The 23309-nt window shown below is 50.6% G+C and overlaps 12 protein-coding genes across 12 annotated transcripts in view; 6 read left to right on the top strand and 6 right to left on the bottom strand.

Moving 5' to 3' along the window:
- Nucleotides 1–424: 424 nt before the first annotated feature.
- ASPSYDRAFT_42503 (putative tubulin-specific chaperone c) lies at nucleotides 425–2481 on the top strand. Its single transcript, XM_040846466.1, has 4 exons — nucleotides 425–895; nucleotides 970–1130; nucleotides 1189–1920; nucleotides 2006–2481. The coding sequence occupies exons 1-4, from the start codon at nucleotides 775–777 to the stop codon at nucleotides 2213–2215; spliced, it is 1224 nt and encodes a 407-aa protein (XP_040704539.1). The 5' UTR covers nucleotides 425–774; the 3' UTR covers nucleotides 2216–2481.
- Nucleotides 2477–4096, bottom strand: ASPSYDRAFT_87308 (esterase-like/phytase family protein; the record flags this gene model as incomplete). The annotated part of the gene is made up of 2 exons (XM_040851816.1): nucleotides 2477–3746; nucleotides 3801–4096. 2 exons carry the CDS (start codon nucleotides 4094–4096, stop codon nucleotides 2477–2479), a joined length of 1566 nt encoding a protein of 521 aa, XP_040704538.1.
- A 245-nt stretch (nucleotides 4097–4341) lies between these two features.
- On the bottom strand, nucleotides 4342–6213 carry ASPSYDRAFT_758117 (uncharacterized protein). Its single transcript, XM_040850836.1, has 4 exons — nucleotides 5870–6213; nucleotides 5023–5812; nucleotides 4747–4964; nucleotides 4342–4679 (listed from the first exon to the last, which is right to left on the bottom strand). The coding sequence occupies exons 1-4, from the start codon at nucleotides 6081–6083 to the stop codon at nucleotides 4588–4590; spliced, it is 1314 nt and encodes a 437-aa protein (XP_040704537.1). The 5' UTR covers nucleotides 6084–6213; the 3' UTR covers nucleotides 4342–4587.
- Nucleotides 6214–6344: 131 nt separating this feature from the next.
- ASPSYDRAFT_87306 (uncharacterized protein) lies at nucleotides 6345–7007 on the bottom strand (the record flags this gene model as incomplete). Its single annotated transcript, XM_040851815.1, has 1 exon — nucleotides 6345–7007. One exon carries the CDS (start codon nucleotides 7005–7007, stop codon nucleotides 6345–6347), a length of 663 nt encoding a protein of 220 aa, XP_040704536.1.
- A 509-nt stretch (nucleotides 7008–7516) lies between these two features.
- Nucleotides 7517–11547, top strand: ASPSYDRAFT_87305 (coatomer subunit alpha; the record flags this gene model as incomplete). Its single annotated transcript, XM_040851814.1, has 8 exons — nucleotides 7517–7546; nucleotides 7612–7661; nucleotides 7719–8038; nucleotides 8093–8428; nucleotides 8481–9447; nucleotides 9504–10099; nucleotides 10156–11240; nucleotides 11293–11547. 8 exons carry the CDS (start codon nucleotides 7517–7519, stop codon nucleotides 11545–11547), a joined length of 3639 nt encoding a protein of 1212 aa, XP_040704535.1.
- A 331-nt stretch (nucleotides 11548–11878) lies between these two features.
- On the bottom strand, nucleotides 11879–12658 carry ASPSYDRAFT_29252 (flavin-linked sulfhydryl oxidase; the record flags this gene model as incomplete). Its single annotated transcript, XM_040844621.1, has 2 exons — nucleotides 11879–12374; nucleotides 12462–12658. The coding sequence occupies 2 exons, from the start codon at nucleotides 12656–12658 to the stop codon at nucleotides 11879–11881; spliced, it is 693 nt and encodes a 230-aa protein (XP_040704534.1).
- Nucleotides 12659–12906: 248 nt separating this feature from the next.
- On the top strand, nucleotides 12907–14324 carry ASPSYDRAFT_77129 (putative transcriptional regulator; the record flags this gene model as incomplete). Its single annotated transcript, XM_040850883.1, has 2 exons — nucleotides 12907–13437; nucleotides 13497–14324. The coding sequence occupies exons 1-2, from the start codon at nucleotides 13174–13176 to the stop codon at nucleotides 14322–14324; spliced, it is 1092 nt and encodes a 363-aa protein (XP_040704533.1). The 5' UTR covers nucleotides 12907–13173.
- An 81-nt stretch (nucleotides 14325–14405) lies between these two features.
- On the bottom strand, nucleotides 14406–15200 carry ASPSYDRAFT_758070 (DUF5310 domain-containing protein). Its single transcript, XM_040850834.1, has 5 exons — nucleotides 15188–15200; nucleotides 14895–15042; nucleotides 14783–14836; nucleotides 14632–14709; nucleotides 14406–14573 (listed from the first exon to the last, which is right to left on the bottom strand). The coding sequence occupies exons 2-5, from the start codon at nucleotides 14910–14912 to the stop codon at nucleotides 14487–14489; spliced, it is 237 nt and encodes a 78-aa protein (XP_040704532.1). The 5' UTR covers nucleotides 14913–15042; nucleotides 15188–15200; the 3' UTR covers nucleotides 14406–14486.
- ASPSYDRAFT_1171910 (putative AP-1 adaptor complex subunit beta) lies at nucleotides 15189–18117 on the top strand (the record flags this gene model as incomplete). The annotated part of the gene is made up of 7 exons (XM_040840260.1): nucleotides 15189–15265; nucleotides 15321–15341; nucleotides 15391–15546; nucleotides 15609–16246; nucleotides 16301–16869; nucleotides 16925–17286; nucleotides 17343–18117. 7 exons carry the CDS (start codon nucleotides 15189–15191, stop codon nucleotides 17791–17793), a joined length of 2274 nt encoding a protein of 757 aa, XP_040704531.1. The 3' UTR covers nucleotides 17794–18117.
- A 276-nt stretch (nucleotides 18118–18393) lies between these two features.
- ASPSYDRAFT_42494 (NAD(P)-dependent alcohol dehydrogenase) lies at nucleotides 18394–19784 on the top strand. The gene is made up of 3 exons (XM_040846465.1): nucleotides 18394–18631; nucleotides 18736–19347; nucleotides 19406–19784. Exons 1-3 carry the CDS (start codon nucleotides 18455–18457, stop codon nucleotides 19700–19702), a joined length of 1086 nt encoding a protein of 361 aa, XP_040704530.1. The 5' UTR covers nucleotides 18394–18454; the 3' UTR covers nucleotides 19703–19784.
- A 285-nt stretch (nucleotides 19785–20069) lies between these two features.
- ASPSYDRAFT_87300 (threonine synthase THR4) lies at nucleotides 20070–21888 on the top strand (the record flags this gene model as incomplete). The annotated part of the gene is made up of 4 exons (XM_040851813.1): nucleotides 20070–20123; nucleotides 20204–20605; nucleotides 20687–20934; nucleotides 20985–21888. 4 exons carry the CDS (start codon nucleotides 20070–20072, stop codon nucleotides 21886–21888), a joined length of 1608 nt encoding a protein of 535 aa, XP_040704529.1.
- A 301-nt stretch (nucleotides 21889–22189) lies between these two features.
- cspA (putative cell surface protein) overlaps nucleotides 22190–23309 on the bottom strand; it is a 2213-nt gene continuing 1093 nt past the window's right edge. Inside the window, exon 2 of the mRNA XM_040850829.1 lies at nucleotides 22190–23309. This exon is cut by the window's right edge and continues 738 nt beyond it. Within this exon, the coding sequence (XP_040704528.1) occupies nucleotides 22491–23309 (819 nt within the window). The 3' untranslated portion in view covers nucleotides 22190–22490.

The following is a 23309-nucleotide window of genomic DNA, read 5'->3' as shown; positions in this document are numbered from 1 at the left end:
CAAGGTGTAGAATATTCAGTATCATCATTCACAATATCTGATAGTGTTTATGGTTCATGTTTCTATTTTGGAACAGGTTTCCACGGTATACACGTTATTATAGGAACATCATTTTTAGCTGTAGGTTTATGCTCACTCCGTCCTCCACCTGTCCTTCACCTGGTGGATTGGATTGGGACGGGAAAGTGACATCCTTCCTAAACTGGTTAGAGTACCTAGGTATGATCACGGCAAATAGTTGCACCGGTGCCGAGATCTGATGATCAACCGACGTCATCCATATTGTTCCACGCAGCATGCCACTGTAGAAGTATCTTTTCCACCAGGGATGCGGAGACATTACTGGACGTAAGTATTATTCAAGGCTTAGAGGAATTGGTGTCTCCCATTTGCCCGTAATCTCTTAGTGCACCGGTACCATACTGCTGGCGGGTCTACTGAGTGTTGTTGATGAACTTCCCCGCCACCTTTTGTATTCAAAGGTTGACCTTTTTCTTTCTTGATTTTTTCCCCTTTATTTTGGACTAACGCGACATGATCCACACAGCTAGGTTCTCCTTGTCGCTTGAAACCCTTCGTGTGGACAACATAATATCGTGCTGTGTCGAGTAGTTGAGCTTTCGGCGAGGGAACCCACATTTTATATCGACGTCATCAATACCTATCATACCACCTACCGTCCGAAGTCGAACTTCGACAGACGCTCCGTCCAGAGGATATTGTTTCCTGACACCTAGCAACAACCATTATTGACCGCGTTCGCTTATCTCCAACATGTCACAAGCCGAGTTCGAGCAGGCCCGCCGGCCCTCTATGTCCGAAAACCAAACCGTCCAGAACGCGGATATCCCATTGAAGGAACGCTTCTTTCGCTACTTTCAGCATGAAATCACTGGTATGGTCTAGTCGACGTTCTGCTATGTGCTCACTGTCTGAGCCGATCTGACGCCTGTTTTTGTTGTGCTGTAGCCTTGCAGGAACAGATGGATAGACTTGCGGATACGTCCTTGGTTGGTGGAGAACGAACGGATGCAACCGATCACTGCCTCGCGGGGATTGCGCGCTTGTCCAACGAGGTCAAGGATGCGGCTAGTTATATTCCCACTTATGACCAGCGAATATACGCAGAAGTACGTTCGATGCATGATATCCCTATCCTGTTTACATGGTATCTGATGGTTTTAACAGGCTATAAAAGCTCTGCAAGACAAACTAGCAGAGACCCGAGCTACGGTTGAACCAAGGCCGAAATTCAGCTTCAAAAATAAAAAGAGCGCCCCAGCTCCCGCAATCTCCTTACCTGACGCAGCAGAGGCGATGGCTCAGGGCCAGCTTGGAGTCCCAGGATACCCGTCTCCCGGCGTTTCGTCCGTTGGGTCGTCAGCTGTAGGAACACCGAACTGCCCAAATACACCACTGAACGAGCCCGATAAGGAGTTTCACTTATTAAGACCGAATATTCCGACCTCGATTCCGCCAAAGATAACCGTCGATAACGTATCCGAAGGTTTAAAGAAGGAACAACGAAGTACGGGCTTCGCGGCGAACTCTGTCTCGTCGGTTTCTGTAAATAAACACAAAGGAATACACATAATGCTCCCATCCTCAGGCTCGACCGCGTCGGTTCCGGCATCCGTCACGTCAATGGACCGCTGTGTCGTCGACATGTCCATCCCAACAGCCAACGGTCAACCTTATGCTAGCCTAATGGTTTCAAAAGCAAGCGATACCCTCCTCCTCTGTGGTCAGATCGATGGACCTGCCCATCTTACCGGCGTCCGGAATAGCATCATCGTGGTCAACTGCCGGCAGTTTCGCATGCACGATTGCAAAAACGTGGACGTTTACCTGAGCTCGTCAAGCAACCCGATCATCGAAGATTGTGTTGATATCCGGTTCGGCCGTATTCCGCGGGCATATGTAAGTTGCTGAGCGCAGAATTAACCAAATCCCCTTATTTTGATTTCTTTCGCGATGAGACATGGCACTAACCGCTGCATCCTAGCAAACACTGAACCACGATCGCCTCGATACCGAAGATCGCTGGAACATGGTCGAAGACTTCAAATGGATCAAGTCAGAGCCAAGTCCTAACTGGAGCCTTCTAGGCCAGGATGCCGGGGTTCCAGAGAGTGTCTGGACTGAGATCGTCCCGGGTGGACCCTGTTGGTCGTCGGACGAGATTCTACGTGCCGTTAATATTCTCAAGTCTTAATGGATCAGTACTTCTTTCTAGTTATGCTCGCATATCATTGAAAGTGTTTTTATGACTGGATCCTGAGTTGTTTTCACACGCTTTATGGCACTGTTTTCATCTTTGATTAATTTATTGGAACGAGTATTTCTTGAAGTCCTGCTGGCGTTTTTGGGTCTGTATTTATGGTCTGTTGGATGGATTGTATATTACATACAGTTTGATTGGAGGAAATAAAATTGATATACAAGTTAATGACACGGAAAAGAAATATTTCTATGCTCAGAATTCTACTCTGAACACGAGAGCCTGACTGTTAAGGCTGAGGCCGGATTCATCTGCGTAGGGTAGACGGCCGAAGTTCATAGCTCCATCCTGAGTAATGAAATCGTTGTCACTGAAAGTGAAGAGGAAGTACTCCGTTTTCTCTCCCTTGCCTTTATGCTTGATCTCAGGATCAACAGGGACAAGGACTAGAGATTCCCATTTCTCATTCAGCAGGTGCTCATTCTGTTCACCGCCATTGTGCAAACCAAACTTGGCCAGCTCAGAGTTGATATTATAGTCGAGGAAGGGGCAGTACTCGGCCGCGGTGATATCGCTGTTCAGGTTCCCCTTGGAATCAGCGATGGAGCCGCTTGCAGAGTCGTATTTCTCGCCCTTTAGGTCAGTAGTTGAGTTGGAAATCGAGAAGATATCTGCCTGACGGTAGACAGAGAGGTTAACCCCTGAGCCTCCCCCGAAACTGTCGCGGGAGAGGATGAGGAAGTCGCCTGTTCCTGGGAGCTCGAGGATTTCGGACTGTGAGGCGACCTTTTCATCGAGGTCTTCGTCGGTGTAGTCAACGAACTTGGGGAGTATGACGGCGTATTCGTGCTTGTACAGAGGCTTGTTGGGGTTGGAGATATCGTACTCGAGAAGACGCGCAGGCTGGCGGTTCTTCTTCTTTGGCCCGCCTTCCTGGTTCAGTGCAGACTGGACCATAACGTGAAGAGTCTCCCCGTCGGGGGAGAGTGTCAGAGCCTCGAAGCCCTGATTGTTGTTGCGACCCATCTTAGGGTCTTCAGGGTTAGTCACCTCCTCGGGATTGTAGAGAGGAGGCGATGCAGCATTGAAGGAGATTGTGCCGTTGCGGCGGGGAAGATATGCCTCTGGTGGTTGGATGGCCTGGACCATCTTTCCGCTTTTGTCGAATCGGTAGACATAGGGGCCATATTCATCGGATACCCAGAAGTAGCCCTCATTGTCAATTACCAGTCCCTCAGAGTCGACAGAGACGCGCTTGCCACCAGGGCCGGAGCCACCAAAGCCGTTTCCAGTGTACGTTGCCACAGGGAGGGGAGGAAATCCCTCGAACGAGGCGTAGCCCTTCACGTCTGCGTCGAGGCCAGTCAACGGCTGACCGGTTGGATCACTGAGGAGAATGGTGTCGAGATACTCAAATCCCAAGTTCGGTTTAGAGGGGTTATTCGCAGAAGCGTGGAGTGCAAGTGTGAGTGTAAGCTCGAATTTGTGAACACGAGGGTTGTAGTTTAGGGTTCCATTTGTGTTCCTAATGCATGTTATCCCAAGTTCAGATTTAGCATAGCTCTGGCGATGTACTTACCAGCCACGGTCAGGGAGAAGATAGAAGATACCCGAGTACGAGCCATTACCATGCTTGTGCCATGAGCCCTTCTCAAGGGCGGCAGAGCTACCAACGCCAGCCAGCGTATCACCATATTTGTCACGGGCGTTGGACTCGATATATCCATAACCCTCCAAACCAGTGTAAGCGTAGGTGGTGCCTCCACAAGTAGTCTTGTTCACCACACCTGGGGGGTTATTGATACCGCTTGAAGGAGCAGCAACAGCTGCTATGGCCATCAAGGGCAGATCTTTGATCAAAGAGGGCCACTTCATGGTTAGTGGCGGACGAGCGTAATTGCGAATGTGCAGGGACCTTTGCGTTCCAAATAGGCGTGATCAGGCAGCATCGCGGCGAGTTTCGGAATAAATAGCTTAGCTACAGCGAGACGGGATACTTGAGATTCGAGATAGTGTTCTGGAAGCGATCGCTGTTGCCCGGCAGAAATGAAGGCATTCAACGTGGTGGAAACAGCGCCTCTGATTTGTTGAAATGTTGGAGTGGTTCCTGGGGTAGATCCAATGAGTCGTTGCGGTGCAAGCGAAGACGAGGCCATGGATTTAGTCGCAGATTTTAGGAGCTTTCGATACTTGGCAGGCAACAGCTCCGGAACCCGTGTTCATTACGACATCCATCTGAAGGGACAGAGTAAGGATGACATTCATTTTTTTCTTTTGCACATTTAACAGAACAGCAATATTACTCGTCCACCATGGATGACAATGTACTACAGATCAGACTTGGTCGATGATCCCCCCACGCCATATTATTCCTCCTGTTTTACCTCCCAGGTCGTCTCCAGCTTGGAATATTTCTCCTGGGCATGATATCCCAGGTCTTTGTAGATCGCGTGATCACCTGGTGGGGGTTAGCAGAGCTTAAGAGAGGAGCCAACGCCAGGAAAAAGAAACGGAATATGCCTTACCACCCAGAGCCTCGATCCTGTCCTCATTCTCATCCTCCATCTTGACTATTTCTTCGCCCGGCTCCTCCTCCTCTGGTCGCTTATCGCCTGGCTCTGCCGTCGCTGCTTTTCCAAGGTCGCCGGATGCTGAGCCAATCATCAGGAACTGTGCATTCGGGTAGTCAAGCAACTCAGGTTCGGTTGGGATCCAGCGAAGGTCTCGGAATTTCTGTTGGATGCTGTAGTGGTTCCTCGGTCAGTATAAGCTCATCAATGGTGTTGAACAAGACTACCAACCTCTCGGGAAATTCAGGTTCCTGCGGAAGACGGGCAAAAGGTGGGCCCGGGAACTTAGGGTTCTTGGATTGCATGAGCCAGCTACCACGATCACTAAGTCCGAAATCTTCCTGGATATCCCCGGCCTTCTCTGGGAGTGTGACGTGGTAGACAAGGTGAGTTGCTCTTTTAGTAGTTGTAATGGCATAAACACCCTCCGCATAAGGCTTTGCTTCTGGGACCTCTCGTGTGCCGCGAGTGGACGTCTCGTAGGAATCGCCAGAGATAAAAGTGTCCTGCAACTTTTTCATTGAAGTGCCCGCTTTCTCAACAAATCCCATTTCTCTTTCCTTTCCTGAACGTGGGTACTTCTTCTTCGGCAACATCAACAACCGGCACTTTGCACCCGTATCCGCTGCACCCTGTTCACGGTCTACGGCTGATCCCAGCGGTGTCGGACGTAGGATAAAGAAGCTTCGCGCCACATCCTGCATACTATGTGCCTCCGGGACATTCACTCGGCCGCGGTAGAAGAAATAAATTAGGCCTTTCTCGATGACGTTCGATGGCACGATTTCCTCTCGCTCCTCGGTCTTCGTCATCCCAGCCTCGACCCCATTGATTGAAGTGCCATCCGGCTTTTCCTCTGATTTTGGCTTTTCCTCTGTTTTTTCCGCTGGTCCTTCCGCTGGTTTTTCCTCGGGCTTCTCTTGGTTCTCCTTCTGTGTCTCCTCCGGCTTCCCTTGAGGCGTCATCTCATGCTTTACATCGGGGGCTTCTGCAGGCTTTTCTTCCGGCTGTGCTGCTGGTTCTGAGCAAGTCTTAGTTTTACAAATAGATTATGTCCTTCAGTACGACTTACTCTCACCAGCTTCTACTCTCTCAGGCACTGGCTGAGGGGCCTCCTCGGCAATTTCGGCTTTCTTCTTTGTTTCCTTCTTTTCTCTCTTCGGCTCAGGGGCCTTCTCATCAGAGCCCTTGCGCTTTGTGCCGACTGATCCTCTTCTCTTAGTATCTGGGGTAGCTGCCATAGCCTCTTTCGCCTTTTGCGCAGCGTGACGAGATGAAGTGCGGGTTGCCATGGTCAAAGCGTTCCAATTGGATATGCCGTAACACAATTTGCCGGGAAAAAAAGGGCTCTCTAGTCGTTCAAAACGTTTAAACAATGAGAGCGTTGAAAATCGAAGTCGAGCTTTCAGAGCTCCGGAGGTGAGGATGGTTTGACGTCATCACTGTCTACATCCCGTCACGTGAAATCGAAGACCATCAGCTGGATTCAAAAATCTACCACGCTTGGGTGACGCCCGATAATCTAAAATAATAATAAAAGACCCATGGCCATATTAGTCAAGATCCATTGCGTCCGATGCAGGCGACCCCTTGGTTTGATTAGCGCCGCTTGTATCCGTAGAGGTAGAAGGACTAGACGATCCACTCGACTCCTGAAGTGTATCAACTCCACGCCTTCGAGCAGTCTTTATGTTTCTCTGGAAACCCTCACGACGTTTATTTTGTGTCCGCGGTCGTTTTGGACTCAAACTAGACCGTTCGTATCGCGCATCGGGGGCTGGACTAGATTCCTCGCTAGATTGACCGAGTCGAGTGAGGTTCGGATCGGTGGTAGGCTTTCTCTTCCTACTTCTCCTTGAAAACATTGCACCTGGGTTGCTATTATCGGATTCACAGTGCAGCTCTTCCATTGAGTCGATCAAATCCTCCCAGTATTTGGGCCGTCTCTGCGGTGGTGGGGTTGGCCTCTTGGGCTCGGACGGTGCTTCCCCATCCGGTTCCTCGATGGCATATGGCTTCACCGTTTGATCACCGGAATAGTCGTTTCCTTGTATATTTGTGGGCAAGTCTTCAATGTCGTATATCTCCGGCGCATGGGCTGCGGTACTCACTCCGTTTCGCTGATCCCGATCGGTTTGACGAGCAGGTGTTGGGTCGACTTCATCCGGCTTCGAGTAGGAGCGATGCAAATTAGTGGATGGTTGGCTGTCTCTCATGTTCTTCTAAAGCTGTTGAGACCCGGTAATTGTAGCTGTGATGTTGTAGAAATCGTGATATGGGCAGGTTGCCTAACTCCAGCCTCATATCAGGTGTCAGGTGGGTGTAACAATAGACACTCCATAATATACAGAGTAATAACACGAGTGAGCGTCAAAAACATCAAACATTCTTCATTCTCAGCCTCTTGGTACCAATTATGCCGTGGGCAGTGGTTGCTAAGGATCAACAACGCGGGCGATGCAGCTCCTCACCGCCCTCCGCATTATTGGCCGGCGCTATTCGCTTATTAAATAAGTCCACGTTACCGCCATCCAAGGTGTCCTGTCCAGACTCCAGCCTGTCAATAGACTAGAGAGACGCTCCCCAAGCTACGTCTCTTTATTATTCTGCAATTCTTCCTGTTGTGCAGTGGATGAGGTGGTCGCTTTTGTGATCCCTCTTTCTTGAGTGCGCGGAGCTTGCTTCTGTATCTATATGGTGCGGCTTCGGCCTAACCTCCTTCAAGATGCAATCCTCCCCAAACATGCTCACTAAGGTACAGCCACCATTCGTCTGGTTTGTCCTTTCTAGCGACAGTTTCTAATTGCCTTTTCTGAATAGTTTGAGTCGAAATCGTCCCGAGCGAAGGGAATTGCCTTTCACCCCAAGCGGTCAGTCGAATCGCTCGCCCCCTACTCGTCGCATTCGGCGTACTAACTCCAGTACAGCCCGTGGATTCTCGTGTCTTTACATTCGTCGACGATCCAGCTATGGGATTATCGCATGGGAACTCTCATTGACCGATTCGAAGAGCACGATGGTCCTGTTCGAGGCGTTGACTTTCACCCGACCCAACCCCTCTTCGTCTCCGGGGGTGACGACTACAAGATCAAAGTCTGGAATTACCAGACCCGGAGATGTCTTTTCACATTGAATGGCCATTTGGACTATGTCAGAACAGTTTTCTTTCATCCTGAGCTCCCATGGATTCTATCAGCCTCCGACGACCAAACAATCCGAATCTGGAACTGGCAAAACAGGTCGCTGAGTATGTCGCACTTTGGCCACCTGTCCTGAGACTATACTAACATTTGGCTCTTAGTTTGTACTATGACGGGCCATAACCACTATGTGATGTGTGCGCAATTTCATCCGACCGAAGACCTTATCGCTTCCGCCTCGCTGGACCAATCTGTTCGTATCTGGGATATCTCCGGACTCCGAAAGAAGCACTCGGCGCCGACCACCCTGTCATTTGAAGATCAGATGGCGCGGTCCAACCCTTCACAGGCCGACATGTTTGGGAACACTGATGCAGTCGTGAAATTTGTGTTAGAGGGTCACGACCGGGGTGTCAATTGGGTTGCTTTCCACCCCTCACTGCCCCTGATCGTTTCGGCAGGTGACGATCGCCTCATCAAGCTTTGGAGAATGAGTGGTATGTTACAAGTGTCATCTAGACTAAGTCAGCAGGGCTGACATTATTTAAGATACCAAGGCATGGGAAGTTGATACCTGCCGAGGTCATTTTCAGAATGCATCCGCCTGTCTCTTCCACCCCCACCAAGACCTCATTCTTTCCGTCGGCGAAGACAAGACAATCCGTGCTTGGGATTTGAATAAGAGGACCTCCGTTCAGTCCTTCAAGCGGGATGTGGATCGATTCTGGGTTATTGCTGCCCACCCCGAGATCAATCTGTTTGCAGCCGGCCATGACACTGGAGTCATGGTCTTCAAGCTCGAGAGGGAACGCCCCGCATCCGCCGTGTACCAGAACCAACTCTTCTATATCACGAAGGAGAAGCACGTGAAATCGTTCGACTTTGCCAAGAACATTGAATCTCCATCCATGCTGTCATTGCGCAAACTGGGATCTCCTTGGGTGCCTCCCCGCACACTCTCATACAACCCAGCCGAACGTGCGGTCCTTGTGACGTCTCCCACTGACGGAGGCGTGTACGAATTGATCAACCTTCCCCGAGATGCTACTGGCGCCATTGAGCCTACAGACGTTAAACGTGGTCAGGCATCCTCCGCTGTTTTCGTCGCGCGCAATAGATTCGCTGTCTTCAGCCAGGCCAACCAACAGGTGGACATTAAAGATCTAAGCAATTCTACCACGAAGTCCATCAAACCTCCTGCCGGAACGACTGATATCTACTTTGGCGGAACAGGTAGCCTTCTTTTTATCACGCCAACCTCTGTTGTTCTGTTCGATATTCAGCAGAAGAAGCAGCTGGCAGAGTTGGCCGTGAGTGGTGTCAAGTATGTTGTGTGGTCAAATGACGGGCTTTACGCAGCCTTGCTCAGCAAGCACAATGTTACTATCGTCACGAAGACCCTGGAGCAAGTGAGCAGCCTACACGAGACAATCCGTATCAAGAGCGCTGCTTGGGATGACGCTGGCGTCCTTCTTTACTCGACCCTGAACCATGTGAAGTACTCTCTGCTGAACGGGTATGTTTGGCTTGTATCACTCAAGATTGACGTGACTAATGCTAATTACATTGCAGTGACAATGGGATCATCCGGACCCTCGACCAAACGGTCTATTTGGTCAAGGTTAAAGGTCGAAGTGTATACTGTCTGGATCGGAACGCCAAGCCGAGGACGTTGGAGATTGATCCCACCGAGTATCGGTTCAAGCTAGCTCTTGTTAAGAGAAACTACGATGAGATGCTCCAGATCATCAAGACGTCCAGCCTGGTCGGCCAAAGTATCATCTCCTATCTGCAAAAGAAGGGCTACCCCGAAATTGCACTCCAATTCGTGCAGGACCCTCAAACACGGTTCGAACTTGCCTTGGAGTGCGGTAACCTGGACGTTGCTATTGAAATGGCCAGGGAACTGGATCGCCCCAATCTGTGGAGTCGACTCGGCACAGAGGCTTTGGCTCACGGAAACCACCAAATCGTGGAAATGGCTTACCAGAAGCAGCGCAATTTCGATAAGCTATCTTTCTTATACCTGTCTACTGGCGACGAAGAAAAACTCGCAAGGATGGCGAAGATTGCAGAGCACCGTGGAGACTTTACGTCCCGCTTCCAGAACGCCATTTACCGAGGAGATGTCGAGGATAGAATCCAGATGTTCAAAGAGGTTGATCTCTGTACGTTGAAACCCCATTCTTATCCACCCAAGTTGTCCCCTCCTAACAGACTACAGATCCCCTCGCATATCTCACTGCCAAGTCCCATGGCTTGACTGAGGAAGCGGAATCCATTCTGGAGGCGGTCGGCCTAACAGAAGACCAGATCTCCCTTCCAACGATAGAGGCGCCTTCCAAGGTTCCGCAACCTATTGTTTCCACCTACAAGGCAAGCTGGCCCGTCAAGGCTGCTGCGCACTCTTCCTTTGAGAAGGCCTTGCTTGGGGAAGTTGGTGCAGGCGATGAGGAACCTCCCGAGCTCGGCTTTGAACCCGAGGAAGAGGATGGTGCTGTTACTGCCGGTGAAGCTCTAGAAGATGAGGATGAGGATGCTGCTGGTTGGGATATGGGCGATGAGATCAACGTCGAGGAGGACGTCGACTTCGTCAATGTTGACAGCGCTGAAGCAGGTGCTGGCAGCACCGAAGCTGATCTCTGGGCTCGTAACTCTCCTCTGGCGGCTGACCATGTTGCTGCTGGCTCCTTTGACACCGCAATGCAACTTCTTAACCGCCAGGTGGGAGCTGTTCACTTCGCACCTCTCAAGCCTAGGTTCCTTGACATCTTCAAAGCGTCTAAAACCTACCTTTCTGCCACCCCCGGCCTTCCTCCTCTTGTCAACTATGTGCGACGCACTGTTGATGAAACCGATAGCCGCAAAGTGCTGCCTGCCATCCCAAAGGACCTTGAGACCATTGCTAGCGTTGACCTTCAAGAGGGCTATGCAGCAATGAGAGCCAACAAACTGGAAGACGGTGTTAAGATCTTCAAAGGCATCTTGCACGCGGTCCTTGTGAACACTGTTTCGTCCGAGGCGGAAGTCGACCAGGCGAAGAAGATCATTGAAACTGCTCGAGAATATGTACTTGCCATGTCCATCGAGCTAGAGCGCCGTTCACTCTCAACAGAGTCTCCAGAAGGTCTCAAGAAAAGCCTCGAGCTTTCCGCTTACTTCACGATTCCTAAGTTGGAAGTTGCTCACAGGCAACTTGCTCTCATGGCAGCAATGAAACTCGCGTTTGCCAACAAGAACTACTCATCAGCTCTCAGCTTTGCTAACCGCATGCTGGCCAACGGTGGATCTGCCAAACTCTTGGATCAGGTTAGTATCATGCAACCCTGTCTTGCCAAATATCTACTAATGTTCTAAACAGGCAAAGAAGATCAAGGCTCAGTGTGAGCGTAACCCTCAGGATAAGATTGAGATCGAATTCGACCAGTTTGCGGAATTCGATATTTGTGCGGCTTCTCACACGCCCATCTATAGCGGATCCCCCAGCGTCTCAGATCCGTTCACCGGCGCCAAGTATCACGAACAGTATAAAGGCAGTGTAGACCGGATATCTGAGGTGACTGAAATTGGTGCTCCCGCGAGTGGATTGCGGTTGTTTGTTCCCAACCAGTTTTAATTCCATGACGATGTGTGATGGGTTATGTTTTTAAAGATAGAAAAAGTGGACTCCTATCTTCTTAAGGGCCCACGGTCCTGAGGTCCTGTTACATAGATATATGGATCTGTTGCCTGTCTTCAATAATTACTGAGCGATGTTAATATAATATCTTGTTTTGTGCGAATGCTATGCATGTCAAACTGTGATTTGGAGATGTTTAGTCTATCTATATACACATTTCACATAGAACCCATATATCTAGAGCAGAGAGCTCGGTCTTTGATACATACAAATACATTAAGTTCCCTTTCCAGGAACAACGAATGAGCCCATGCCAATGTGGGTTTAATCAATCACACCTTCCGTCCTTCCATCCATCCTTCCACCTCTCCTCCCAAAACCGACAATCAAACTCCTTCTTCCCCAACTTCCGATTCACCTCATTATGCGCCTCACACATCCAATTTCCAAACTCTTTTCTCCCGCCTAGCTTCGGCTGATTCTTCCCACTCGGCTCTGACATCCACGCCCGAAAGTCGTCTGCACATACCCAGCATGGATACAGTTTTGAGAACAGCGTCAGGAAAGACCGCATATCGGTTTGTTCACTTGCAGACGCCTTTTCTGGGTACGTTGCTGTGAGGCTGTGGAGGAGGGTCCAGGTCGAGCGGCCTAGGGCTTCAACGTCGGGTGGACAGTCGCGGGTGTCATTTTGGGTTTCTTGCGCGATGGGGTTTGTAGAAGTAGAGGAGGCTGCGGTTGCCGCTGAGGTTGAGGTTGCGGTTGCGGCTTTGGATTGTTTTGTTAGGTTGCGCCATGCGGCGGCCGAGGTGCAGAGGCGGCATCTGTATAGAGTATATATCTTATGTCAGCCCAGTCCTTTTCGTTGTCCGCGCCGTATTCAAGACGAGAGGGTATTGGGTTGGACATACGGTTTCCCATTCTTGTCTAGGACGTATGGTTTCCCATCCTGATCGACCATGGAGCCGCTTGAGGATTTTGGTGTTATTGAATCATCCTTTTTTGTTTCCGACGAAGACGAGGAGCTCGCTGGGGCATGCGCTGAGATATGAGGAAAGAGTGCCTTGGGCAGTTTCGGCTGCGATTGCACTTGCGGCTCGTCGGCCATAGTTTGTGTATAGATAGCTCGCTGTCGTTGCAGATTGGATCGATTATTCACGTAGAGGCGATTTCTGGTATGAAGGATTCGTCTATTAATCACAGTCGTAGTGTCTATAGCTAAATGAATACATTGTAGCGCTCCAAGAAGCAGACGGACATTTATAGATGCGCTCCAGATTCGGGGAATTTATCAGTTGCTTTGTCAGCGCCCGCCGATTCGAACCGAACCGCAATGAGTGGAGGGACGAGTAGGCATCGGGAGCCTGAGATCGCGTTGCGAATAGAATACAAGCTCTTTATGGTCAATAATTTATTCAATAATTTCAGGTCCCGTTTCTATTTATTAATCAGTTCCATTTAATCCGGCTCAACTCGTCTATTGCGGTCCGGTGAAGCTCTCGTCGCGTCCGGCACGCGCTCCGGAACCTCCGCTCCCTAGATATTGATTCCCAGTCGCTGGCCTCTGGAAGCAACTCGAACTCGACGGCCACAAATCCACCCGAAGAAATAGTTATCAAAACGATGGCTCCGCGATATGCTCTCGCCGATTCTGATTCCGATTCTGACCACACTGCGTCGAATGCACCTCCGCAGCCCTCTGATAAGGAACTAGAAAGAGCTCTACGCGAAACAGTCGCGAAAATCTTCAAAACGGGAAAGACAGAGGAATTGACGGTCAAGAGAGTTCGACTAGCGACTGCGAAGGCACTACATATTGAGGAGGAGTTTTTCAAATCCAATGGGGATTGGAAAGCCAGGAGCGATCAGATCATCAAGGATGAAGTGGTATGTTATGTTTGGGGGTCAATGATTTGATTGGGTTGCTGAATTTGATGCATTGCTAGGGAGTACAGGATGCTGCAGCGCAGGAACCAAACGCCGATGAAGGGGAGGACGAGAGCGCGGGAACACCGCCGACGGATACCAAAAGGCCCACAAAACGAGCCAAACCAAAAGCACCCTCGACGTCCCGTAAACGGCGCAAGACCAGCACAGAGAGTGATGTGGACAGTGGTATAAATGACGACGATAGTGAGGGAGAGGCAACCAAAAGGACCAAAAGGCCGAAGGAAGCAGCCAAATCTGAGGTTTCCAACGAAAGAACTCTAGAAGACACCGATGACAGTAAAGAGCAGCAGAACGCCAAATCACCCAAGCAAAAGGAAGAAGTAGCCAGCGATTCAGACAGTGAAATGTCAGTTGTCTTGGACGAAGAACCCGAGCCCAAGCGTCAGCGACAGAAGAAGTCCACAGGAACGACTTCCGGAACGACCGCTGGAAAGGCGAAGAAGGCGCCTGCGAAAGCAAAGGATGCAGACGCTGACCCCAACCGGGCAGAAATCAAGCGGTTGCAAGGGTGGCTGATCAAGTGCGGTATTCGCAAAATGTGGGCGCGAGAGCTGGCTCCGTACGATACGCCCAAGGCGAAAATCAAGCACCTCAAAGACATGCTGAAAGATGCGGGTATGGAGGGACGGTACTCATTAGAGAAGGCCAGACAGATCAAGGAGGAGCGCGAACTTCGGGAGGACCTTGAGATGGTGCAAGAGGGAGCAAAGCGCTGGGGGAAAGCGACCGAAGGGGAAGACAGTGACAATCAACCTCGTCGGCGTTTGAATCGAGGCCGAAAGGCCCTCGCCTTCCTCGATAGTGAAGGGGAGGAAACAGATTGATGTTCCGCAACCATGTGCTTTGGTCGGTGGAGCACATGGTTATTGTTTGCAGATAGAAGATATGTAACATCTCCCTCCATATGTATGATACAACGTCCGTATGAACGTAAGAACAGCTTAGCGCATCCAACTTGGCCTACCTTCATATTGATAGCCGTCGCATCATTTCCCCAGTTTCGACCCACTCATACGTTGGGCAGCAAGGCTAAAAACAGCGACGGAGGATAAGAACAGAACAAGGTTATAGAACTGACAAGATTCAGTTAGTATTGTTGTTTTTGGGGCCTTGGTTAAAAGGCAAGCGTACAGCAGTTCGGGAGTATTCATTCTCCTCCGCCTCAGATCTAGCCTCAACAAAGAGGCGCCGTAGGTTGGGAAGATTTGCCTGTAGGCAGTATTAGAGGGCGTCCTTAATTTTCGGACAGAGAAGTGTCTCGTAAGCAGATTAGATCACTTACCATGTTGGTTATGGGAGTTGAAGTATGGAAAGGGGAGGGAGGCGAGGAAAGCGGCTTCAAGAGTGGTTGAGATCAGCCGCTTTGTGGACAACAACTCTTTTTGGGTCCAGACCAACTTCACTACCCCCATCTACCGGCTTCCCTTCTCTTGGTTCCCGACTACTTCCCTTTCGAAACCCTGTACCCCGGGGATAATGATTGAATAATTACCCGCACGCTTTTGCTGCCCAGTCCCGATCTCTCGCCGCTTGCTTTAGGTGGTCCATATCCCTGAAGCGAACTTCCCCGTTGCCAAACTCCCCCGCAGCGAGCGGTCGGCAGCGCCCTAACTTCGACTTTTTCCTTCTGTCTGCATTGATTCTGCGGAGGCGCGACTTCGTCGTCGCTGAAGCTCTTCTTACCCATTATGGCGATGAGCAGAATCCGCGGCGCCTTTGCGGTGCCTAGGAAAGGAGAGACCTTTGAGTTGCGAGCCGGTCTTGTGTATGGATCTCTCCCCTACAGTTCGGCAATGGCCTCAATGCTGACGGACGCATAGATCACAGTACGCCTACGAGAGGTATGTCACGCCCGCATGCGATTTACGTAAACTCGGTACCGGCATACAGGATGGTGGCTGATTATTATCGCAGAAAGGAGGCAATTCAAAAGACGATTATGGCCATGACATTGGGCAAGGACGTATCAGCTCTGTTTCCCGATGTCCTAAAAAATATTGCGACTACCGACTTGGAGCAGAAGAAGCTGGTATATCTCTATCTTATGTGAGGACCAGGTCGCCGCCCTTCTAGAAAACTGTCGACTAATATGGGATCCCGTAAACTAGGAACTACGCCAAATCACATCCTGACCTCTGCATTCTCGCCGTTAATACCTTTGTGCAAGATTCAGAAGATCCAAACCCGCTTATCAGGGCGCTCGCAGTCCGAACAATGGGGTGCATCCGAGTGGATAAAATGGTCGACTACATGGAGGAACCGCTTCGAAAGACACTGCGGGATGAGTCGCCGTACGTTCGTAAAACTGCTGCCATCTGTGTAGCAAAACTTTTCGACTTGGGGCCCGCCATGTGCTTAGAAAACGGCTTCCTCGAGATGCTTCAAGAAATGATTGCCGACCCTAACCCAATGGTCGTGGCGAATTCGGTAACCGCTCTATCGGAGATACACCACGCTGCACCGGAGACCCGAGCCCTCCAGGTAACCGGAAATACGCTCCGGAAGCTCTTGATGGCTTTGAATGAGTGCACTGAATGGGGTCGAGTTACAATCCTCACAACGCTGTCGGAGTATAAAACAAGTGCTGTGAATGAGGCAGAACAGATTTGCGAACGTGTTGCGCCCCAGTTCCAACATGCAAACCCTAGTGTGGTGCTGGCTGCTGTCAAAACAGTCTTCCTCCACATGAAATTAGTGAATCCGGAGCTCTCCAAAACCTATCTAAAGAAAATGGCCCCTCCACTAGGTATTCCGAACTCTCTTCCCAAATTAACAGTTCGTTGCTAACAGTCTACCCCAGTCACCTTGGTGTCATCTGCCCCGGAAGTGCAATATGTCGCTCTAAGGAACATTGATCTATTACTCCAAAAACAACCAGACATCCTCAACAAAGAGCTCCGCGTTTTCTTCTGCAAGTACAACGATCCACCTTATGTCAAATTCCAAAAGCTCGAGATCATGGTGCGCATAGCCAATGACCGGAACTTCGACCAACTGTTGGCTGAACTCAAGGAATACGCCTTGGAGGTGGACATGGATTTCGTACGCCGTGCAGTCAAAGCTATTGGGCAGGTCGCAATCAAAATTGAAAGCGCTAGCGAAAAGTGTGTCAACACCTTACTCGATCTTATCGGTACCAAGGTCAACTACGTTGTGCAGGAAGCTATCGTGGTGATCAAAGACATTTTCCGTAAATACCCCGGTTATGAAGGCATTATTCCCACGCTCTGCAAGTGCATCGATGAACTGGATGAGCCTAATGCTCGCGCTGCACTTATTTGGATTGTTGGAGAGTACGCTGAAAAAATTAGCAACGCCGGCGATATCTTGGCCGGTTTTGTTGAAGGTTTCAGCGAAGAGTGGCCTCAGGTGTGCTCAACCCCTCGCGTAAGGTGCAAATTGCCATACTAACAGACGATTACAGACTCAACTACAAATTCTGACTGCTGTCGTGAAGCTATTTTTAAAACGCCCCGATAAGGCTCAAGGTCTGGTGCAAAAGGTTCTGCAAGCGGCAACGGCAGAGAATGACAATCCTGATGTCCGTGACCGAGCCTATGTCTACTGGCGATTACTTTCCAACACCAGCGACTCCAACGCTGCCAGAAATATCGTGCTTTCCAAGAAGCCTCCCATCGCCACTACGATAAACTCCCTACCACCTGTTCTTCTTGAACAACTTCTAAATGAACTCTCAACACTCGCCTCTGTCTACCATATGCCTCCGGAGCAATTTGTTGGCCAGGGCCGCTTCGGTGCCGACGCTGTTCAGAAGGCGGCTATCGAGTATGTCTTTCTAAGTTATAACGTTTATAATGACTTGGACTAATGCGTGTTTCTAGGGAACAACTTCAAAATGCTCGAGAAAACCCATTAGCTGCCGCCGCAGCCGCAGCCGTTACTGGCACAGCGGCTCCACAGCAGCAAAACAACGTGGAGAACCTACTGGACATCGACTTCGATGGCACCGCACCCGCATCTGCTCACAAGGAGGCCGATGGTGGTGTCTCCGGGCTCGAAGGCTTGGCTGGTACCCCTGTTCGCGTTGATTCTCCTGCAGGCGGCGCCCCTGCAGGGAGCAATAATCTAGATGACCTTCTCGGTGTGTTCGGAGATAGCAGTGCCCCGCCCTCGGCAGGTGCAGTTGCTCCTCCCGCTGGTGGTGCAGGGGCGGATCTCCTCAATGGCTTCTCTGGCTTGGATCTCTCTGGCAATGGCATGTCTTCACCGCCACCTGCGCCAGGATCGAGCCAGCCAAAGAAAACAAACGAGGACATCATGTCATTATTCTAAGCAGGCAAAATTGAGCGTTCTTTTTTAATTGGGAATAGAAGCTCCATACTAGTTGAGACGGCGTCAGTGGAGGTGTGACAACGGATAAAGAATTCTGGTATATCCAAAATACTATCCAGAATACTGCCCACCTAATCTCCACCATTCGATTGTATGATCCCATCGATGGTGCTCTTGATATTTCTTTCCATGTATTGTCCATGTATATCGCATTTCTTTCCAGCACCACTTCCCCCTGCAGTATCTTGAGCAGGACACGAAATAGACTTGTTACTTGAGAGTATACGTACTGTGAGTTTTAAAAGCACGATCTCTCTCTCCAATGCCACCCACCTAGTGTCAGATAGACGCCCAATCAGCCCCATTCGCACCTCCCCTATCACGCATTAGAGTTAACAATAATCATTGAATTTTGTACTTATTTCTCTCCCCAAATGCCTCCAATTGCTATTATTAAGCCGAAATCCCGCCATTCTTTTCGTTCCGAAAGTGAACGGGAATTGTGGGACCGAAGAGCACGGCAGCCGAATGCCGATTGCATACCAGTTCGAAAATAACTCTATCTCCTCGACGTTATCTTTGCATCTCTCCTACTTTCCTACTTACTTCCCTCAATAATACCGCAATCGTGTGGTGATACAATTCCATCCCAGCTATCAACATGGCACAGCAAGATTACAAGTTTGAAGGATGGATGGGCCTCGACAAGAACTCGGCTGATGGGAACATGGTCTGGCAGGAGTTTGAGCCCAAGGCCTGGGAGGAAAACGACGTTGATATCAAGGTCACGCACTGCGGTATCTGCGGCTCTGACCTGCACACTCTTCGCAGTGGTTGGGTAAGTCTTTACCCCTATCTACGGATTTCCGTAGTAAAGAACAGGAGAAAGTAGATATGGCTGAGCAATCCGAGAGGTCAATAACTGATAATGCATATTGACAGAGACCCACCATGTACCCCTGCTGTGTAGGCCACGAAATCGTGGGCACCGCAGTCCGTGTTGGCTCCAAGGCCGTCGGCGGTATTAAGGTGGGAGACCGCGTTGGAGTTGGCGCTCAGAGCGACGCCTGTGTGGGTCGTTTCGGCGACTGCCCCGAGTGTGCCATGGGCTGGGAAAATTACTGCTCGCACAAGTTCGTTGGAACTTACAACAGTGTCCATTACAATGGATGGAAATCCTACGGTGGGTATGCGCTGTATAACCGCGTCCCTTCCCACTTTGCAGTGAAGATTCCAGATGCTATTCCCTCTGCTGAAGCGGCTCCAATGCTGTGTGGTGGTGTTACGCTTTATAGTCCGTTGAAGCATAACAACTGCGGGCCTGGAAAGCGTGTGGGTATCATTGGTGTTGGAGGTCTGGGCCACTTTGGTGTGCTCTTTGCTAAGGCTCTGGGTGCGGATAAGGTTGTTGCTATCTCGCGCAAGACTGGGAAGAGCGAAGACGCACTTAAGATGGGTGCGGATCTCTACATTGCGACTGATGACGAGCCGGACTGGGCTACTAAATACACACGTTCTTTGGACCTCATTGTTTGCACCGTGTCCTCGACTAAGGTACGTTACCTGCCCTCGATGCTTGTTGGTTCTTATTCAAACTAATTTGTTAAACAAGATGCCTATGGCCGAATACGTGGGTCTGCTTGCAACGAACGGAAGCTTTGTTCAGGTCGGTCTACCAGAGGATGGTCAGCTTAACGCACCTGTCGCGAACCTCAAGCGCCGCCTTAAGATGGAAAGCTCCCTTGTTGGAAGCCCAGATGAGATTAGGGAAATGCTTGCTCTTGTTGCAGAGAAGGGCGTAAAGCCGTGGATTGAAGAGGTTCCGATGAAGGACGCCAATAAGGCAATCGTTGATATGCACGAAGGCAAGGCTCGGTACCGTTACGTCCTGGTTAACGAAGAGCACTAGAAGAAACGGTTTATATGTATCGAGTTATGAGTGATGAAGTATACAAATGTATAGAAACGGCTATAGAAATGAATGAGTGAAGAAGATGAGGCCTCAGTAATTACTTAGTAATCGTGCTGGCATCTGGAGCCAACCGTCACTACACGTGATTGATGTCGCCGCTGTCGGAGGCGCTAGTCCCGGAGGGGTAAGGGCACCCCGCGGTCATTCTTTTTGATGAAGGCAAAGACTTGACTCACTGCTCAGTCCAAGCGGTTTCTGTCCATATTTCGATTTGTTTGTGAGAGTAAAACGAAGGTCTCATTTTCATTAGAGGCATTTCTCTTTTTCTCCCCGTCTCACTGTTCATTTTCCCGCCCAATCGACCATGTCGCATTCACTATCCCAAAAGTATCTCAGTACGCGGGGTGGTTCTTACGGAGTATGTTATAGGGCAATTCCCGCAGGAAAAAAAGAGCCAAAGTTATATCAAATTTGCTAATTGTATTCTTTCCGATGTAGCTCACATTCGAGGAAGCTGTCCTGAAAGGTCTGGCCTCAGATGGCGGCCTTTTCATCCCCGAGGAAATCCCTTCCCTCCCCGCGGGATGGGAGACTGAGTGGCGGGATTTGAGCTTTGAGGAACTCGCATTCAATATTATGTCCCTGTATGTCTCGCCATCCGAGATACCCGCCGAAGACCTCAAGGAGATTATCAATCGATCCTACTCGACTTTCCGCCACCCCGAACGTACCCCCGTAGTCGAGCTTGACCCGAAGCAGAATCTGTACCTCCTAGAGCTATTCCACGGTCCTACATTCGCTTTCAAAGATGTTGCGCTTCAATTTCTTGGGAACCTTTTTGAGTACTTCCTTGTGCGCAAGAACAAGGGGAAGGAGGGCAAGGACAGGCACCACCTTACTGTATGAATACCGCTTCCTGGTCACTCATTGGATCTAGATTCGCCCTCGATTTATGATTACCGAAACTAACCGCTTTCTCAGATTGTTGGAGCAACTTCAGGCGACACAGGAAGTGCAGCAATCTACGGAGTTCGTGGGAAAAAGGATGTCTCTGTCTTCATGATGTTCCCTACCGGAAAGGTGTCGCCTATTCAACAGGCTCAAATGACGACTGTACTCGACCCTAATGTTCACAACCTCACCGTTGAGGGTTCTTTCGATGACTGTCAGGATATTGTTAAAGCCCTCTTCGCGGATCCCGATATCAACTCCACGCATAACCTTGCTGCGTAAGTACTTTTCCACTGGGCGTTACTGGTTTGTGCTAACAGTCTCAAAGTGTCAACAGTATCAATTGGTCACGCGTAATGGCGCAAGCAACCTACTATTTCTATTCTTACTTTTCTCTTCTAAAAAAAACTGGCTCCAATGGCTCGAAGGTTCGCTTTGTCGTACCCTCTGGCAACTTCGGTGACATTCTCGCCGGTTGGTTTGCCAAGCAGATGGGTCTGCCTGCAGAGAAACTTGTCATCGCCACAAATGAGAACGATATCCTGGACCGTTTCTTCCGTTCCGGTGGTCAATACAGCAAGGGTGACACCCAGAGCAGTGGTGTCAAGGAGACACACAGCCCCGCTATGGACATCCTAGTTAGCAGTAACTTCGAGCGCCTCCTCTGGTTCCTATCATTCAGGGCAATCACATCTGGTTCTGTGGAAGAGCGGCGCAAGCAAGCTTCCGAAAACGTCAGCCAATGGCTCACCCAGCTGAAGACCGATGGTGGCTTCACCGTTCCCCCAGCTGTCGTCGAGGGCGCGAAGGCCGAATTCGAGAGCGAGCGCGTCAGCAACGACGAAACTATTGCCCAGATCCGGACAACCTACAACTCCTCTTTCCCACAAAACCTTACTCCAGGCAGCGCCACCTCCTCAAAGACGGGGGGTTACATCCTCGATCCCCACTCAGCTGTCGGCGTTGCCGCTTCTTTGCGCTCTATCCAGCGCAATCCCAACACGAAACACATCTCACTCTCAACTGCACACCCCGCGAAATTCGCTAGCGCTGTTGATTTAGCGCTTCGTGCAGAGGACGGCTATGATTTCACAGAAGTCCTACCCCAGGAATTCATTGGCCTTGAGCAGCGTGAGAGCAGGGTCACACCTGTCCGTGCTGGTGCCGGGTGGCAAGGTGTGCGCGAGATTGTCAAGGCTGAGGTTGAGCAGGAACTTGAGGGACGGCGCTAGATTTCATAGTACATATAAATTTTACATAGAGATTACGCATAACTACCTTTTTAGTTTCTTGTCTCAGGCTGAAAAAGAAGAATGGCTTACGTTGATGATCTGAGTTCCTTTTTTCCTCTTATCATAGATCTGTGTTTGTGAAATGAGAAAGCCTAAAGCATCTGAAAGAAATACTTTCTGCGTTCCTCGAATGCATGAAGCTACCAAGCAGTATTCCGTTTGAGAGATAAAAAACTTGTACAATGACTTTGGACTCTGAAAAGATTGCTGGGTAGATTCTTTTACCGCAGTCGCTAGGGTCTGAAAAGGCAAATTTGTTAAGCGAAAATGCAAGTCTTTTATTATTAAAACTATTATAATCACCAACCACCTAAGGAAATAATATAATTAGTATAAGACCAATCTCGTTCAACCCGGAACCGGTTTCCTCACCCTGAACCTGGCAGGCTTAGCATGAAAAACTAGAACCGGCAAAGAACAGAGAAGAGCTGGTGAGACAAAGTCCGAAACTCCACGTTCTTTTTAAACTCAAGTGCAAAGCAAAAAACATTCCTTCACGATCTCTAGCAACAGAATCGATACGATAGCTGTGTTGTAGCTGTCTAGAGGAGGGCCATAACTCCCATGAGAGCAGCGAGGAAACCAGCCGCGGGGCGGACGCTGGCGGCGGCACCGGTGAACTCTGGGCTCTCCGGGGAGACACCGGTAGGGGCCTCAGGCTGTTCGGGGGAGACGCCAGTGGGGACCTCAGGCTGCTGGGGAGAGACGCCGGAAGGAGCGGCACCAGTCTGTCCTGGAGCGCCAGGAGCGGCAGGAGTACTGGGCTGAGCAGGGACACCGGGGGTACCGGGCTGGCCAGGAACGCTGGGAACACCGGTTTGGCCGGGCTGGCCGGGCTGTCCAGGAACGCTGGGAACACCAGGCTGACCGGGCTGTCCAGGCTGTCCAGGCTGTCCAGGAACGCTGGGAACACCAGGCTGACCGGGCTGTCCAGGCTGTCCAGGAACGCTAGGAACACCAGGCTGACCGGGCTGTCCAGGCTGTCCAGGAACGCTGGGAACACCAGTCGGGCCGGGAACACTAGGAACGCCAGGAGTACCAGGCTGGGCGGGGACACCAGGGGTGGCAGGTTGGCCAGGAACGCCGGGAGTGCCAGGCTGGGCGGGGACACCAGGGGTGGCAGGTTGGCCAGGAACGCCGGGAGTGCCAGGCTGGGCGGGGACACCAGGGGTGGCAGGTTGGCCAGGAACGCCGGGAGTGCCAGGCTGGGCGGGGACACCAGGGGTGGCAGGTTGGCCAGGAACGCCGGGAGTGCCAGGCTGGGCGGGGACACCAGGGGTGGCAGGTTGGCCAGGAACGCCGGGAGTNCCAGGCTGGGCGGGGACACCAGGGGTGGCAGGTTGGCCAGGAACGCCGGGAGT

This window comes from Aspergillus sydowii (assembly GCF_001890705.1).
Source record: "Aspergillus sydowii CBS 593.65 unplaced genomic scaffold ASPSYscaffold_3, whole genome shotgun sequence".
In the NCBI taxonomy this organism is placed as follows: domain Eukaryota; kingdom Fungi; phylum Ascomycota; class Eurotiomycetes; order Eurotiales; family Aspergillaceae; genus Aspergillus; species Aspergillus sydowii.
The sequence above is the reverse complement of the archived record's forward strand: the minus strand, read 5'-3'. Positions and strand labels throughout refer to the sequence as shown.